The 14,797-nt window shown below is 43.4% G+C and overlaps 1 protein-coding gene across 2 annotated transcripts in view; it reads left to right on the top strand.

Annotated features, from left to right (window-relative positions):
• Positions 1-349: 349 nt before the first annotated feature.
• The window catches only part of GABRG3 (gamma-aminobutyric acid type A receptor subunit gamma3), a 319,770-nt gene continuing 305,322 nt past the window's right edge, over positions 350-14,797 (top strand). For both annotated transcript variants that reach the window (XM_086769013.1, XM_086769008.1), the window contains exons 1-2: positions 350-483; positions 4,125-4,273. In XM_086769013.1, coding sequence (XP_086625139.1) covers positions 431-483; positions 4,125-4,273 — 202 coding nt within the window. In that variant the 5' untranslated portion in view covers positions 350-430. The remainder of the gene's footprint in view (positions 484-4,124; positions 4,274-14,797) is intronic.

The raw sequence follows: 14,797 nt of genomic DNA, 5'->3' as shown, positions 1-14,797 counted from the left end.
GGAGGGGGGGGCACGGCCAGCGCCCGCCGGGGGAGCGGGAGGGGCCGCGCCGCGGCTGCCGGCGACTGACTGCCGGGAAGGGGGGAAGCGCGGCAGCGCGGTGCCTGCTGAGCACCTGTCAGACCGCGGAGCCTGGCTTATACCTGGTCCTGGCAGCCGCTCCGCTGGGGATCTCCCCCTAGTCGCACCACTTCTTTTTTTTTTTTTCTTTTCTTTTTTTTTTTTTTTTTCCCCCCTTCTTTTCGCCTCCCCCCTCCCTTCCCGGAGCAGTGAGAAAGGGAGTATTTTCCTTCAGGGAATAAAGCTGATGATACAGAGGAAGAGAGGCTAAGAGCTTCACCCCGTTGCCTCATTCTCCCTTTCCTGTGCGCACCCCGTACCCTCGCCTTCCTCCTGCCGCTCCTCTCACCTGGCCAGCGCTGCCCAGACCATGTCCGCTAAGCTCCTGCCGCTTTTCTTCCTCCTCTCCGTGTTTCACGCCTGGTAAGTCCGCACTCCCCTCGCCATCCCGCAACCCCTCTCCTCCCCTCTCCTCGCACCGGGGCTTGCGGGCTGTAGTCCCGCTCGCCGGAGTTTGCCAAAGGGCTCTTCCCCCCCTACTCCCCCTTCCACAGCCCCACGCCGTACAGGGGTTTTATTCCCAATAGTGGCTTCCCCCGCACCCTCCCTGGGACCCGCCTGGCTCTCCCGGACCGCTGCAGCCCCGCCGCTGTCCCTCCCGGCCCGGTGAGAAGCGGGACCTCGCTCGGTGGAAAGTTTTCCCGCTCCGGTGCCCAGAAACCGGCAGGACGGCGCCTGGCGCTGCCCGGGCTCCCCTCACGGCGCGGGGCTGCCGGCAGCCCCGGCTTCCCGCCGGGCCCCACCCGGACGGGGCCGGCGTGAGGAGACAGCCCCGGGAAGCGTGAGCCCAGCTGCCGGGACCAGCTGGGGCTGCCGGGGGGTGCCCCGGTGCCTGAGGAAGGGCTGACACCGGCGGCTGCCGTTAACCGGCTCGCCCGTTGCCCGGCGGACCTGCGGGGGGGGGGTGGGAGGGGCGCTTGTGGCGGGCCGGGCCGGGCCAGGCCAGGGGAGCCCCCGGCACCCGCCTCAGGGACGGGAAGGATCTCCCCGGCGGGCGATGAGGGGCCGGAGTGGGACAGCCGGCAGCTGCAGCCGTGACTTTTTGGAGCAGGCTTGGCCTCGGTCCCGGCGGTTGTCCAGGGTACTGACAGGGCCCCCGCCGCAGAGCCCAGGCAAAGGTGTCACCTCGGCGTCCCCGGCGGGATCCGCCGCAGACCTGGCTGCTGGCGTACTCAGAAGCCTTCCCCTTGCCGTTCCCCTTCCCCTTCCCCTTCCTTTTCTCCTTCCCTTTCCTTTCCCCTTCCCTTTCTCCTTCCCTTTCCTTTCTCCTTTCCTTTCTCCTTCCCGTTCCTTTCTCCTTTCCTTTCCCCTTTCCCCTTTCCTTTCCCATTTCTCCTTTCCTTTCCCCTTTCCTTTCCCCTTTCCCCTTTCCCCTTTCCTTTCCCATTTCTCCTTTCCTTTCCCCTTTCCCCTTTCCCCTTTCCCCTTTCCTTTCCCCTTTTCTCTCCCCTTCCCCTTTTCCTTCCCCTTCCCCTTCCCTTCCCTTCCCAGTTTATTAACCATGTTCTTCACCCGAGTGGCATCACTCTCCCAAATCTCCAAAAGGAACTAGAGGCTGCTTCATTCCAGCCCCAAGAGCAAGTCCCAGGCACACATGTTGCAGGGAACAAACCCATCCCCACAACCTCTCAGGCTTTTCCAGCCTTACTCCTTTGCAGTTTATGCACTGCCTCCTCTCTGTCTCCTCACAGGATCAAAACTAGTGGGCCCTGAGGAGTCTGGGGAAGGTGTGCAGCCCTTCTGCCTCCCCAGTTTGAGAATGGCCTGCCATCACCCCACACTTGTTTCTGTGGATAGCAGGAATATGCTGGGAATTTGGCAGTCACCAGTACAGCTACAGGTGAAAATGCAACCTCAAATGCTTTCAAGGAGCCTAAATATGTAGAGGCAAGCAAGGGAAGTGAAATAACAAACGCTGAAGGAGGAAAACAAAACACCTTGCAAAATACATATCTAGTGTATTAGTCTCTTTCACTGTGAAACCTTTCACACTCCCAATCTTAATCTAGAAGGTGGGTAGGAATTTACGTTTTCTGGAGGTACTTTCTAGGAAACAAGATGCTAGAGTGAGAAGATTTAAAAGGTCTGTCAGAGTTTAGACTCTTACTAGTGACTGGTTTTAAAAGAGGCAGCTCCCTGAAATGGGAATCTTGATCCTACCTGAACTCAGTTTTCATTTCCATGTGCAGTCTGAATGCCTCCAGTAAAGTTCCAGTGGGTACAGCAGAAAAAGACATATGGTTTATTCTGCTTTCCTGTCGGCAATTCAGCACCACTGCAGCACTTCAGCTCTGAAGTATCAACCATGTATGTTAGGAGACGGTGCCTCCTTTGCAAATGGTTCTATAACTGCAGTATTAAAACACAAGGCTTGTCATGAATCTGAGGGAGAAAAAAAAAAAGAAACCTCAAATCCTCTAGAGGTTTTTAATGCTAGTTGGGTGAATTATATAAAAAAAAAAAAAGATTGGCTTTTTAAAGAATACATCTCACTAACGGGGAAGGAATGGATGTCTATTCAAATTTTCCCCAAGTTTTCTCTACTTTTGCAACTTGGTTATATGTGCTCTCTTTGTAGAAAATCCTTAGGGGCTAAGTTTCAAAATAATTTTTTCTATAGAAATTGTACCTAGAGCACTTGCAATTTGTGAGGTGATGTTAAGTGATTCATTGCTAATCCTTACAGGTGTATTGACTGTAGAGCAGTTTCAATTAAAAGTTTCATTAAATATTCAAATGGTGGTCTACTAACAATGTTGAGGGTTGATTATGGTCTGTGATTAAATTTTTATACCTGTATTCATTTTTTTTTCCTATTACTATAGAGTGTCTAGCAAGTTTTCTGGACATCTGAGATGTTTTAAAAGACACCTGTGTCAGGAGGAGAGGGAGAGAGAGAAAGGATGCCTGTAGCACATCCCATGAATAAGCAAGGCTGGTGCCTCTGATTCTCCATTGCTTTGCACCTTGCATAATTATTGACATTTACATAAAAAGGTTGCGACATTATATTGTACCAGCAGGGCAATTACTGGTCCTGGTCAAAGCAACACATGATTACTGCTGTGGTTCCACCACTGAGCTTATCTTTTTGCCTGATAACTTCATTTCAGTTTAACTGTCATAGATTTTCTCCAGTGAGAGACATCGAAACAGATTTGGTTTCTAAGATACCAAAAGATACATCTTCAAATCAACATTTTACTGTTCGTGCACAAAAAGCCACACAAATTAAATTAGTCTTGTGTGAAAATAGCTCTAGCTGTGATTTCTGTGCAGACTGTAGTTTCACTACATTTGTATTGGCATGCTCTTAAAATAAAAATAGTCCACCCGTGAAGGAAGGAAGTGACAACTGTTGGTATAGTACTGGGTTTTTTTAAATATATCATTAAAACTGCTGGGAAATTCATATTAATCTATGTAATGTATTTGTGTGCTTGTGGTAATCCATCTTAAATTCAAGGAGCAAGCTCTTAATTCTAAGCCTTGTAATACATTAAAGTCTGAAATTCAGGCACTGAGAATATAATAATTTATTAATAGGATAAAATGATCAGAAAGTATTAAAACATCTGAATTTTTAATAGTCTTATTAGCCTTTGTGCAAGAGATGAATCATTTGTCTTGATGTATTAATAAAATAATACTGCAGATGTTCGCTCTTCATCAGAGTATTTTGTAAACTAACTAGTCAGGATAGGTTGGTTAAAGTACAGCATATGAAATACTACTCTGATAGCTGTATTAACTCCCAGAGTACAATTTTTTGAGAGAGTAGCAGAAAACAATTTCTGAACAGTTCTCAATCATGACCTACCCACAGATACTCAACAAGTGTTAATGGGAACGTCCTGTTGCAAAAACAGCCTGAGGCTGGGGAGATGCAAAGCCAAGGGGAGACATCTAAAACTTCTTCAGATGAGTGTGGAGACTTACCCAGGATGTAAATTCAGATTTTATTTACGTTAAATAACACCTACTTGTTTGATTTGTTATTGCAGTTCTAGAAAGGTTGAAGAGGATGAGTATGAAGATGGAACAGCTAACCAAAAATGGGTTTTAGCTCCAAAAACACAAGACACAGATGTGACTCTCATACTAAACAAGCTGTTGAGAGAGTATGACAAAAAGCTGCGGCCAGATATTGGAAGTAAGTACTCCTTTCTGCACAAGTGGGTGCAGAAAAGATGTTATATTTTCTTTAGTATGTACAAATGTCTGGGAAAGTGGAGATTAAGGTTTTTTTTTGGCTGAAGTTCATTTGCCAAGTCAATATTTTAAAAATGCTAATTCTCATGGGAAGAAGCAGTGGTAACTTAGGGTGCTAAGCTCTGGTTTGCTTGTACAGAGCTTGTGTACAGGTATGGAAGGTCTAGCTCTAAAGTATTCAGCAGGTCTTTGGCAGAGTTAGGAACGTAATTATCTCTTTTGTCATTCGGTCCATGCCTGTGAAAAACTCATGCTCTGAGGAGTGATCAAAACCCCAGCATATTAAAAACAAAAAGTAGGACACAGCAAAAGAAGAATGTACATCTAATCCCTTAAAAATGTGATCACTAAAGTTATATCCTTAATGCTGAAAAGGTGGCACTAGGATTTGCCTGTATATAGGGCAACTCTAGAGATTTTCTTCCCCAAACCTGCAGACATCTTATCTCCATCAGAAATCTGATGGAATGAAAGTGACTTGTGGGCAGTACTACTACATATAGGTATACAATTTAGATAACAGCCAGTAGATAATCTGCATATGACCATTCAGAGCTATTTTCTTTTCTTTTTTTTTTTTTTTTAAATTTGTATAATTAGGTGTAATGAGGTGTTGTTCTGGTTTTGTTGGGTGAGGGGGGGGCCTAAGGTGGCAGCTTCTCTAGGAAACTGCTAGAAGTCGCTCCCCTTTGTTCAGTGGACTTGGATGGGCCTAGGGCGGACCTCCTGCTGGCCAAAGCCGAGCCAATTGGTAGCAGAATGTCCCGTGATAACGCCTCTGCGATAATGTATTTAAGAAGGGGAAAACAGGAAAAAAAAAAGTGGAGAAGATGTGAAGCAGCTGAGTCGGGGCAGAGACGGGGAGGCGCGAGCCTTGTGGGCCTTGCAGGCCTCACCCTCTGGCCTCCCGCTGGGCAGCTGATTGGGTCCAACTCGGCCTGGCCTGGCTGCAAGAAGTGGAGAGGAGATGAGAAGTGAATAAGATGTAAAAAGGGTCCTGAGAGGTGTCTGCCAGCCTGTTGTGAGGAACAGCTGCAGACGCCAAGGTCAGTGAAGAAGGAGAGGGAGGAGTAATGCGGCTCCTGGCCAAGATTTCCCTGCAGCCTGTGGTGCAGCCCATGGTGGAGCAGGTTGTCCCCCTGCAGCCCATGGAGGTCCACAGAGGGGCAGAGATCCACCTGCAGCCCATGGAGGACCCCACACCAGAGCAGGTGGAGGCCTGAAGGAGACTGTGGCCCATGGAGGGCCCGCTGGGGCAGCTGTTCTAGAGAGACTGCCCCCCGTGGAAGAGATGACCCACACTGGAGCAGTTTCACAAAGGACTGTGGCCCGTGGGAGGGACCCCACGCTGGAGCAGAGGAGGAATGCGAGGAGTTCTTCCCCTGACAATGAAGTAGCGGTGTAAAACAACGCGTGATGAACTGACTGCGACCCCCATTCCCTCTTCCCCCCTGTGGTGCTTGGGGCGGGGGGGAAGGTAGTAGAGATAATGTTAAGCCCGGGAAGAGGGAGGGGTGGGGGGAGGTTATCTTGTTCCCTGTCTCATTCTCCTGCTAGTTTTAGAAATAAATGAATACTTTTCCCCAAGTCGAGTCTGTTTTGCCTGTGATGGTAATTTTAAGGATTTCTCCCTGTCCTTATCTCAAACCTCGAGCCATTTTTCTTATATCATCTCCCGCTAATCTCGTGGAGGGTGGGGGGAGTGAGAGAGAGACTGCGTAGTCTGGTCCCAATCTGGGTTGAACTACGACAGGTATCTCAAACCAGTATTTTTTTTTGTTGTATAACACTGGCACAGGTTGCCCGGAGAGGTAGTTGGTGCCCCATCCCTGGAAACATTCAAGGCCGGGTTGGATGAGGCTCTGAGCAACCTGATCTAGTTGGGGATGTCCCTGCTCCTTGCAGGGGGGTTGGACTAGATGACCTTTGAAGGTCCCTTCCAACCCTAACCATTCTATGATTCTATGATTCTATGAGTTTATGATTCTATACTTTTTATAGTTATGCCCTGTTTGCCTTGTTTACATACTTAGACCAGAAAGGCTATAGCACAACTGCTATTCAGTTTGTTCACAGTAAATTTGCATGGCAGAAATCAGAGACAACTTGTCGTTTACATTTACTGCACCTTGCATATACTTCCAAATGAACTGGGAATGGTGAAATCTCAAAACAGCTACCTAACGTAATTTACTTTTCCTAAATTTTTTTCAGAGATTAGAGGGATTATAAGTGAAACTGCTGTTTACTGATGGCACATGTATTGATATACTTTCTAGGTGATCCCTTTGGGTGAGTTTAGAGGGAAATAAGAGCCTGTATTCACTATTACAATTATTAGTGTCTCATAGCTACATATTAATACAATAGTTTCAGAAAAAAAACCCAAAACTATGCTGTGCTATGAAAGGAAGTTTGTTTTTGTTTTTGTGGTTTTTTTTTTCATAGCTATTACTTTTCCATAGTATTTACAAAGATCATATTTGATAGATGTGTCTGTTTTTAACACCAAGTTACATTTATCTCTCTCTCTTCACTTAGTTTGTCATACTGGATTTAGCTGATCTTTAATATCTGATGGAGAAGTGCTTTAATGCAGTTCACCACCCATATATACATCTGGAAGACATTCTCAGCCAAATTTTTTATTTTACTTTGTACACTGTGTCCTCAGATCACTGACTTCAGGCAGAGTAAATTATGTTATTCCTATGTGGGGCAAAGTAATCATTCAAAGTCCCCACGTCAGTTTCTGTAAAATCGGTAGAGGTAACATATCCTACACCAGTGGAAAACCATTGTTGCCAAAATAATTCCTTTTGTCTCTCTAAAAACTTTAATAAATTCATTTTTAGAGAAAGGAGTTAAATTACACAGCTCCTCATACATCGTACCAAACAGAGATTTTACAGTTCTCAGCTACACCTACCTTTCTATCAAGCATCTCAGTTCTAGGCTCTTTCTCTCTTCGACAGGAATCTGGCTATTTCAGAACCTGAGCTGAGTGTTGTTCAGATGCTGGAGAAGTTAGTTCACCTCTGCCTCTTTCCCTGGTCCCTCTTGCCTCCTCTCCTATCTTTGATGCAGATAAATAGCATTGCCCTTTTGAAGCTGAGGAGCTGCTGCATTTGTCAAGGAGAACATGTGGGGAATGTTAGAGAATCAGGCATTATATCTAACTTTCCTGAATTGCTGTCTGGTGCCTTCCACACAAGCACATCTTCCTATCCACCTGGGAGAATGTTGTCCTCCAAACTCAGTGGTTGACTTGTCCTGGCAACTGAACTGTGCTCCTGCCCCGATGGTCCCAGTATTAATACAAATCAATTGGATCATAATACATATCAGGTAAAGCACTAGGGAAAAAAGGTAGTGGACTAAGTAATATAAAGCATACAAGAAGAAAATGTGTGTTTTGGAATTTATAGAAAGCACAGCATGAAATAGCGGAGGAAGAGAGAAGTAATTCTCAGAATTAAGCAGAAACGCATCCAATAAAAGAGGCTGAGGTTTAAATCCAGGACTAACATGCAGTCAGCTTCTCATTAGGGCCTTTACTTTTTGCAGTGCTGCCTGTACACATATTGGCTGTCCCCCAGGACAGAGGACACTCACCATTTCATGCCACATTGCTCTTCACTCAGTTTTCCAATCCTTTATTGCAAAGCCACTATTTCTAATAGCGGATAACTTTAGCAGTTCTCCTGAAGAAATGATCTTCTCTCTGAATGCAGTCAGAAAAGCCTAGGAAAATACTGATTTATTTGCACTATCAAAGTTCAGATTGCAATTTTTAGTTCACTTGGGAACACACTTTTTCAAGGCAAAGGACTTGGGGAGAAGGAGAAGACTGTGGCAAATAGAAGGTATTGAAGTACGTGCTGGCCTAGGCAGTGATTCTTCTGATGTCTTGCATCATTCCCGGGACAGCTGATGTTTTGGCTAGCTCAGGTACGTCCAGGTACTACCCGGCACTGAACAGGCATATCGTGAGTGCCCACTTGCCATGCTATGGACACTGAGTACTTCAGTAATCATGTCACCTCCAGGTCAGGAGTATCTTCATCAGTGCAAGGACTGTGAACTGTAATTCAGCCACCCTCCTTCCTCTTCCCCAACCCAGCCCATCTAAACCACTGTAAAGAGTGTGTAGGCTGACGCTAAGATGCGAGGCCAGGACTTGCTTTCCTTTCTGTTTTTCTTATGCTGGCCTATACTTGGCCTAGGCTTTCATGTGAATGACTATCGGTCAGATTACATGCTCAATCTACACTCAGCGGTACAGGCATCAAGGTTCCAACACAGGATTTTGGAAGAGTGGATTGAACAACCTAAGTACTAGGCAAAGTAGTTATCCTGTAAAGGCTGTCAGCGAACTGACACCTTAACAGGACCTGTCTGGCTAAAAGGGGCCTTTGGTCTGTGGAAACAAAGCAGTGTTCTACTAGCAGGGGAATGTCTGACTGCATCCCCTGTGGGCACACACTTGGCACGGTTCTTGTCTTCCTAAACATTACGGCTTGTGAGGGTTTTCATTTTAATGGTGGCATCTGGCAGTTTTCCATTATATCACAGAACATACATATCTTTTGTAATTGGGGAAAAAAAAAAAGAAAAGAAAGCAGCTCACACTGAACAGCTTATACTGGTGTACTGATTAGATCAAAAAGAAAAGTGTTTTACAGAGACAAAGCATCTTGTCCACCCACTTACAATTATATGGCTGAGAATAGTAGGTCTGTTGCATGGTACGGAAGGCACCAGTCCCAGATAATGAGTAAATCTGTTTTGAACTATGAAGGCCTTAAAATCTCTTCCATAGGCAGGTACTCCAGAGTTTCTTTCAAAGTCATTTGTAGTGAAGACCTGTTCAGTGAATATCCAACATTTTCAAAGTGCAGCAAGGTTTACTACCCTGCAAGAGTGAATTTTTTTTTTCCCCCATCTCACACTGGCTTAAGTCTTGATATTTAGTAGGACTAAGTTGTGGCCTTGAAATTTTACTTCCTCTTTGTTAATAAAATTAGAACAGAAATAATAGGCAAACCAACAGGCCACAGAGTAGAATGATGACAATTACAGCTAGAAAAATCTCAGTCTTACTGAGGTTCTATTAATAAATCAGGTTTTTGCCATTGCTTTATTTTTAATTAACTGATTGAAAATTTAAGTTACATTTGAAAAAAAAAATGAAGCAAACCACAGGTAAATTAAATAGCACATGACAAAATATATTTCCTTCCAGGTCAGTTTACTTTAATGAAACCTTCCCTCTCACGTACCTTGATGGACAGCTTAGTCCACAATGGAGTCCTGGAAAATAAGTTACCTTTAGTGCCCTACGTTGTTTCATGCTTATCTTCATGTGGAATGTAGATTGTCTTAAATAGAAAGTTTGTAACGAGGTATTCTTCCAAAGTGAAAGTTTTGCCAAGCATGTTCCCTGAACAAGCTTTACATGTGAAAGACAGTATATTATCTTTTTCTTCTGTTGTGAAAGTCATCTTACCCATCAAAAAAGTTAGTACGTGAGAGGTTTCTGAAATGTGGCATTAGTAGCAGGAGGAAAAAATCTCACCCTAAACCAGGCTCAGAGCTGCAGTACTCATTTGGAGCATGAAGAGCATTACATCTTAATAGTTGCCCTTTGGTAGCTGGTTTCCTTATCTCAGCAAAAGATCTTCCTGCCTTTTGTTCATTCAGAAGCAGTAACTAATGTGGCCCAAAATTTCAGTGATGACAATAGTAATGTTAAGATTAGTTCATAAGCTGAGCTACATTCCAAGCCTCCCTCTTTATCTCAAACTGCTAATGTAAAAGAAAACATTTTTCCCTTCTCCTTGCAGGGGGGTTGGACTAGATGACCTTTGAAGGTCCCTTCCAACCCTAACCATTCTATGATTCTATGATTTTATTTCATCAGTAAGTTTTAGAGAACAAAACTGTTCCCTGAGCATCTCTAACAAGCAGTCTGTTACCTCAGCACTCTAATTTAAGTGCAAAGGATGTTCTAAACCACACATTCTGCAGTCTGACCAGGTGCTCTCCAGCCTTCCTGTGATTACTTACCCTTTTCCCTAGCTCCTGAAATACCTTCCCCAGAATGTTAACAGACTAGAATAAGGAGTTACATACGCTTGTTAGGTACAAACAGACAGAACTGCTGTCCACTACCTTTCCCCATGGTCTTCCTAATGTGAGCAAGTGGTGTTAGGAAAGTGATAAATTTCTGTTTTAGCATTTTTTAAAATACTTAAAAAAAAACCTAGAAAGAAAACCCATACAAGTTATTTCCCCTGCATTTCAGGCTGTACCAATGATCTTCGCAGTTATCATACTCTGACAGAGAAAGTTTAATAGTTTCAATTAATTTCTATTTCAGGGACTAGAGCGAAATAATGCTGGTAAGAGAAAAGCCAAGTTGAAGGGGCTACACTCTAGTGTACTCAAACTGTCCAGGGAAATTGAAAGTAAACTGTGTTCACAAGTATTAGAAATTAAATTAAAATAAAATAAAAGCCTAAATCAAGGAACAGAAAGTTGCAAGACAGAACTTCCTGTGCCTCAGAGTTACTCAGCTGACAGCAAGTTTTTCAAGTGATACTTCTTGTAATGGTCAGCCAGAACTTAAGAGACTGATTTTCATTTTTAATGCAATAGAAGTCTTGTATAAATGTGGCAGTTTATAATATTTAATTATTTTTCCTGTACTTTCTAGCACTTGGTTTCTAATCTGCCTGTGTTCTTACTTTGTTAAAAAAAAAAGTCAAGCTGACATCAAATCAGACTTGAGGCAAGAGCATTATAGGAGAGACAACAAGCTGAATAATACCTATTTTACTGATATTATTCACTGAAAAGGTAGAAAAAGGTAGTAGGACAATTTGTATTGCATGTTTGCATCCTCTGTTTCTCAAATGTGTCACTATATTAGGGAAGGCTCTGAATTGCACATGTTGAAGAAAGCTCCATCAGTTTGTGTTCTGAGGTGTTTTCAGCAGTAATGCCTGCTTTTCCCTCCTTTTTGATTACACTGCAGTAAAAAGGTTCTTCTTGGATCCTCTAGATACTTGTACAGCCTGTACTGGTTCCCTGTATTTACTGTGTATTTATAAGCCCAAACAAGGTCACTTTGAAGTATGAAAGTGTATATGCATACATGTATATATGTGTATATATTATGCATATGCACGTACATACACCCCCTAATTTAATGGCTATAGACTTTCTGACTCTGATAGTTCTAGCTGTCTTGAGAGTCCAGCTGTTTTTCTTTGCTCCTCAAGTATCTTTATAACCATTAGGCAAATTTCTGAAGATGAGCACAGTCTCATAAACATCTGTGCAACTCTCAGTGCCTTGAATAGGTTTATACAAGTCAGTGTCACTGGTAGAAATAGGTGGGCACGCTCGTGTCTGCAAACACAGAAGAATGAGTTCTGTCTGACATGCTTTACTGTACTGGCTTGGCAGGGTTTAACAGCAGTTCTCTTTTTAGGCAGTTAAAAGTTCTCTCTGTAACTAATTTAAGCAATTTCTCAGTGTATGCAAGAGTAGATCTGTTGGGTGAGTGGGCACAACTTTTATTCTGTTTATATTTTTAAATGAGATGTGCATTTTCAAGCACAATCCTAACTAAAACATTGAGTTCTGAAGCTGTATCACAACCTTTCTTCTTTCTCACCTGCTTTCCAAGCAGACCTCACAGAAATGAACCGTGGAGTGCACCACAGGCTATTACCACTGTGGCTGTCAAGTTATTTTTGCTAGCTGCTGATTGCCACACCTGATACTCTTTAAATTAACTCCAGCAAGGTTTCCCCATATGTGGTGACAGAGGGTTGCTTATTGTCTCACAGAGCAAAATATTTCCCAGATCATAGTGCAGAAAAAACTGTAAACTGTCATGTAAGGTCAAATTACTACTTTCTGCTGTAAGTCTGTTTTTGTGCTAGCCTACAAGAGTCAATAACAGACATCTTATAACAGGAAGTAGCGAGACAGACAGTTGTCACTTAGGGATTGATTATAGACAGTTGTACCTGGAGAGCTAACTGGTGTTAAAGGTACTACACGATGGGAAAGAGAGAGAGTGACTTCTGTTTTTCTTATGGCAGCACTCAAGAAGGTAAAGCTGTAGTCCTGGATCCAGCTTCTGTAGTATTGTGCACTGTAGAAGATTGTGGAGATTAGTCCAATTTAGGTGTATATGGAAGAAGAAACTTGAAAAACCCACTGGTGAGGATGTGGAGTGCTGTGGCTAAGACTCAGCTAGGAAAAGGGCTGAACAGGGTGAGAACTCAGGAGCTGAAAAAGATAATAAGAAAAAAATCAGAAACGTTTAAATGGTTCTCATTGATAGAATCATAGAATCATAGAATGGTTACGGTTGGAAGGGACCTTCAAAGGTCATCTAGTCCAACCCCCCTGCAAGGAGCAGGGACATCCCCAACTAGATCAGGTTGCTCAGAGCCTCATCCAGCCTGGCCTTGAACGTTTCCAGGGATGGGGCCTCCACCACCTTTCTGGGCAACCTGTGCCAGTGTTCTATAACTCACATCGTAAAAAATTTTTTCCTAATTTCCAATCTAAATCTACCCCCCTCTATTTTAAAACCATTACTCCTTGTATTATTGCAACAGGCCCTACTGAACAGCCTCTCCCGATCTTTCTTGTAGGCCCCCTTGAGGTACTGGAAGACCGCTATCAGGTCTCCCTGGAGCCTCCTCTTCTCCAGGCTTAACAGCCCCAACTCTCTCAGCCTGTCCTCATAAGAGAGGTGCTCCAGCGCTTTTATCATCTTCGTGGCCCTCCTCTGGACCTTCTCCAACTGGTCCGTGTCCTTCTTGTGTTGGGGGCTCCAGAACTGGACACAGTACTCCAGGTGGGGTCTCACCAGGGCAGAGTAGAGGGGGAGAATCACCTCCCTCGACCTGCTGGCCACGCTCTTCTTGATGCAGCCCAGGATGCGGTTGGCCTTCTGGGCCACAAGGGCACATTGCCTGCTCGTGTTGAGCTTCTTATCCACCAGCACTCCCAAGTCCTTCTCCTCAGGGCTGCTCTCAATCCATTCCCTACTTCCTTTTCTCTTTTCTTTGGGAAAGTGAATTGTCTTTATTTCAGAAAACTTTTGTTCTGATTCAGGCACCAAACTGGAAATCCATTAACTGTCCATTTCCATGAGTAAGACAGTAAATATGAAGAATATTTCAGTGCCAGTCATCTCCCATGTATTATGTATAAGCACACCTATGCGAGGCAATGAATATTCTTGGGGAAAGGATTGCTATTCAATGCAAAAGAGAACAATCTCTGTTCTGTTCTAGGTGGGAGGATAGAAGGAATTTCTCAATTGTCTGCAGGAGTTTTAATTCTCTGGCATCTTCAGTAATTGATGCTTTCTTCTTCAGACTTTGCCATGTACATTTCTAGAGTAATTTCTAATAGCAAGGCTAGTAAGTGAGGGGTAAACTACTCTATCGCCACTCCAAAGTCCCAGGTTTAGATTTTGAAAACTGTGGTCCACATTTGAGTTTTAAAACATAACATAAATAAGTAGGTTGGTTGCACTTAGTCCTTGTCTGGTGCCAGTATAGTGCATCAAACATAGACTCTTTCAAAATCTAGCATGGCAACATTCCTAATTAGGATGGGCTGTGGACAGTGAGTTTTTCCATGCCTGTGTTTTGCTTTTCTAATCGCTTATCCATGGAGCTGAGTAAAAGGGAATTTCTGACTTCGGTTTCTGACCTGGTTTGGTTCACAGCTTCTCAACTGTCAGGGGAAACACCCTACTTTTTAGCCATCCTTCTCTCAGGTAAAACTTTTAGTGTTTCATACTAAAAGAATACGTAGAGAAATTTTATTCCAATGCAGTGACTCTGAAGCCCTCCAATTTAATGTTTCTACTTAAAAAAAAAAGAATGTGGTTTTATTTTTTAATTATTTAACAGATATTTTTTCTTTCATTTTTTTTTGTAGAACACCTAATTTAAATCAAATGATGGAAAGCAACACTTTAATTTGAAGCTTACAGTACTTCAATACATAGAAATATTTCAGTATTCAAACACTTTGTTTTTCTGAAACTAATCTCATAAGTTAACCCATGCAACCCAATACAGTTCTTTACAGATAAATCTGCTTTTTTTTTGGTCTCATTTCTAATGAGCTGCTTCTATCTTTGCAAGACTTATGTCTTGCATGTAGTCTGTTGGGTTGACAAAGATGTACTGGTTTTGTGTTAGAGAAAGGCCTTTTACCAGAGCACTTAACAGCAAAGTCCCTTACAATACAACCTTCTCTTTGTGAATGTGAATAATTAATTTACACACATAGATAACTTTTATTTAGAGTTTTATTTCCTAACAGTAATTACTTGATGAAATGGCTTGGTACAAACTCAGACTGAATATTTTTCTCCAGTGGCATTGTAGGTAGGAAAGTTTGGTTGACAGTTAATATT

The sequence above is a fragment of the Chlamydotis macqueenii genome, chromosome 1 (assembly GCF_036417535.1).
Source record: "Chlamydotis macqueenii isolate bChlMac1 chromosome 1, bChlMac1.mat, whole genome shotgun sequence".
Lineage (NCBI taxonomy): Eukaryota > Metazoa > Chordata > Aves > Otidiformes > Otididae > Chlamydotis > Chlamydotis macqueenii.
Note: the sequence above shows the minus strand (reverse complement) of the source record. Positions and strands in the feature narration are given on the sequence as shown.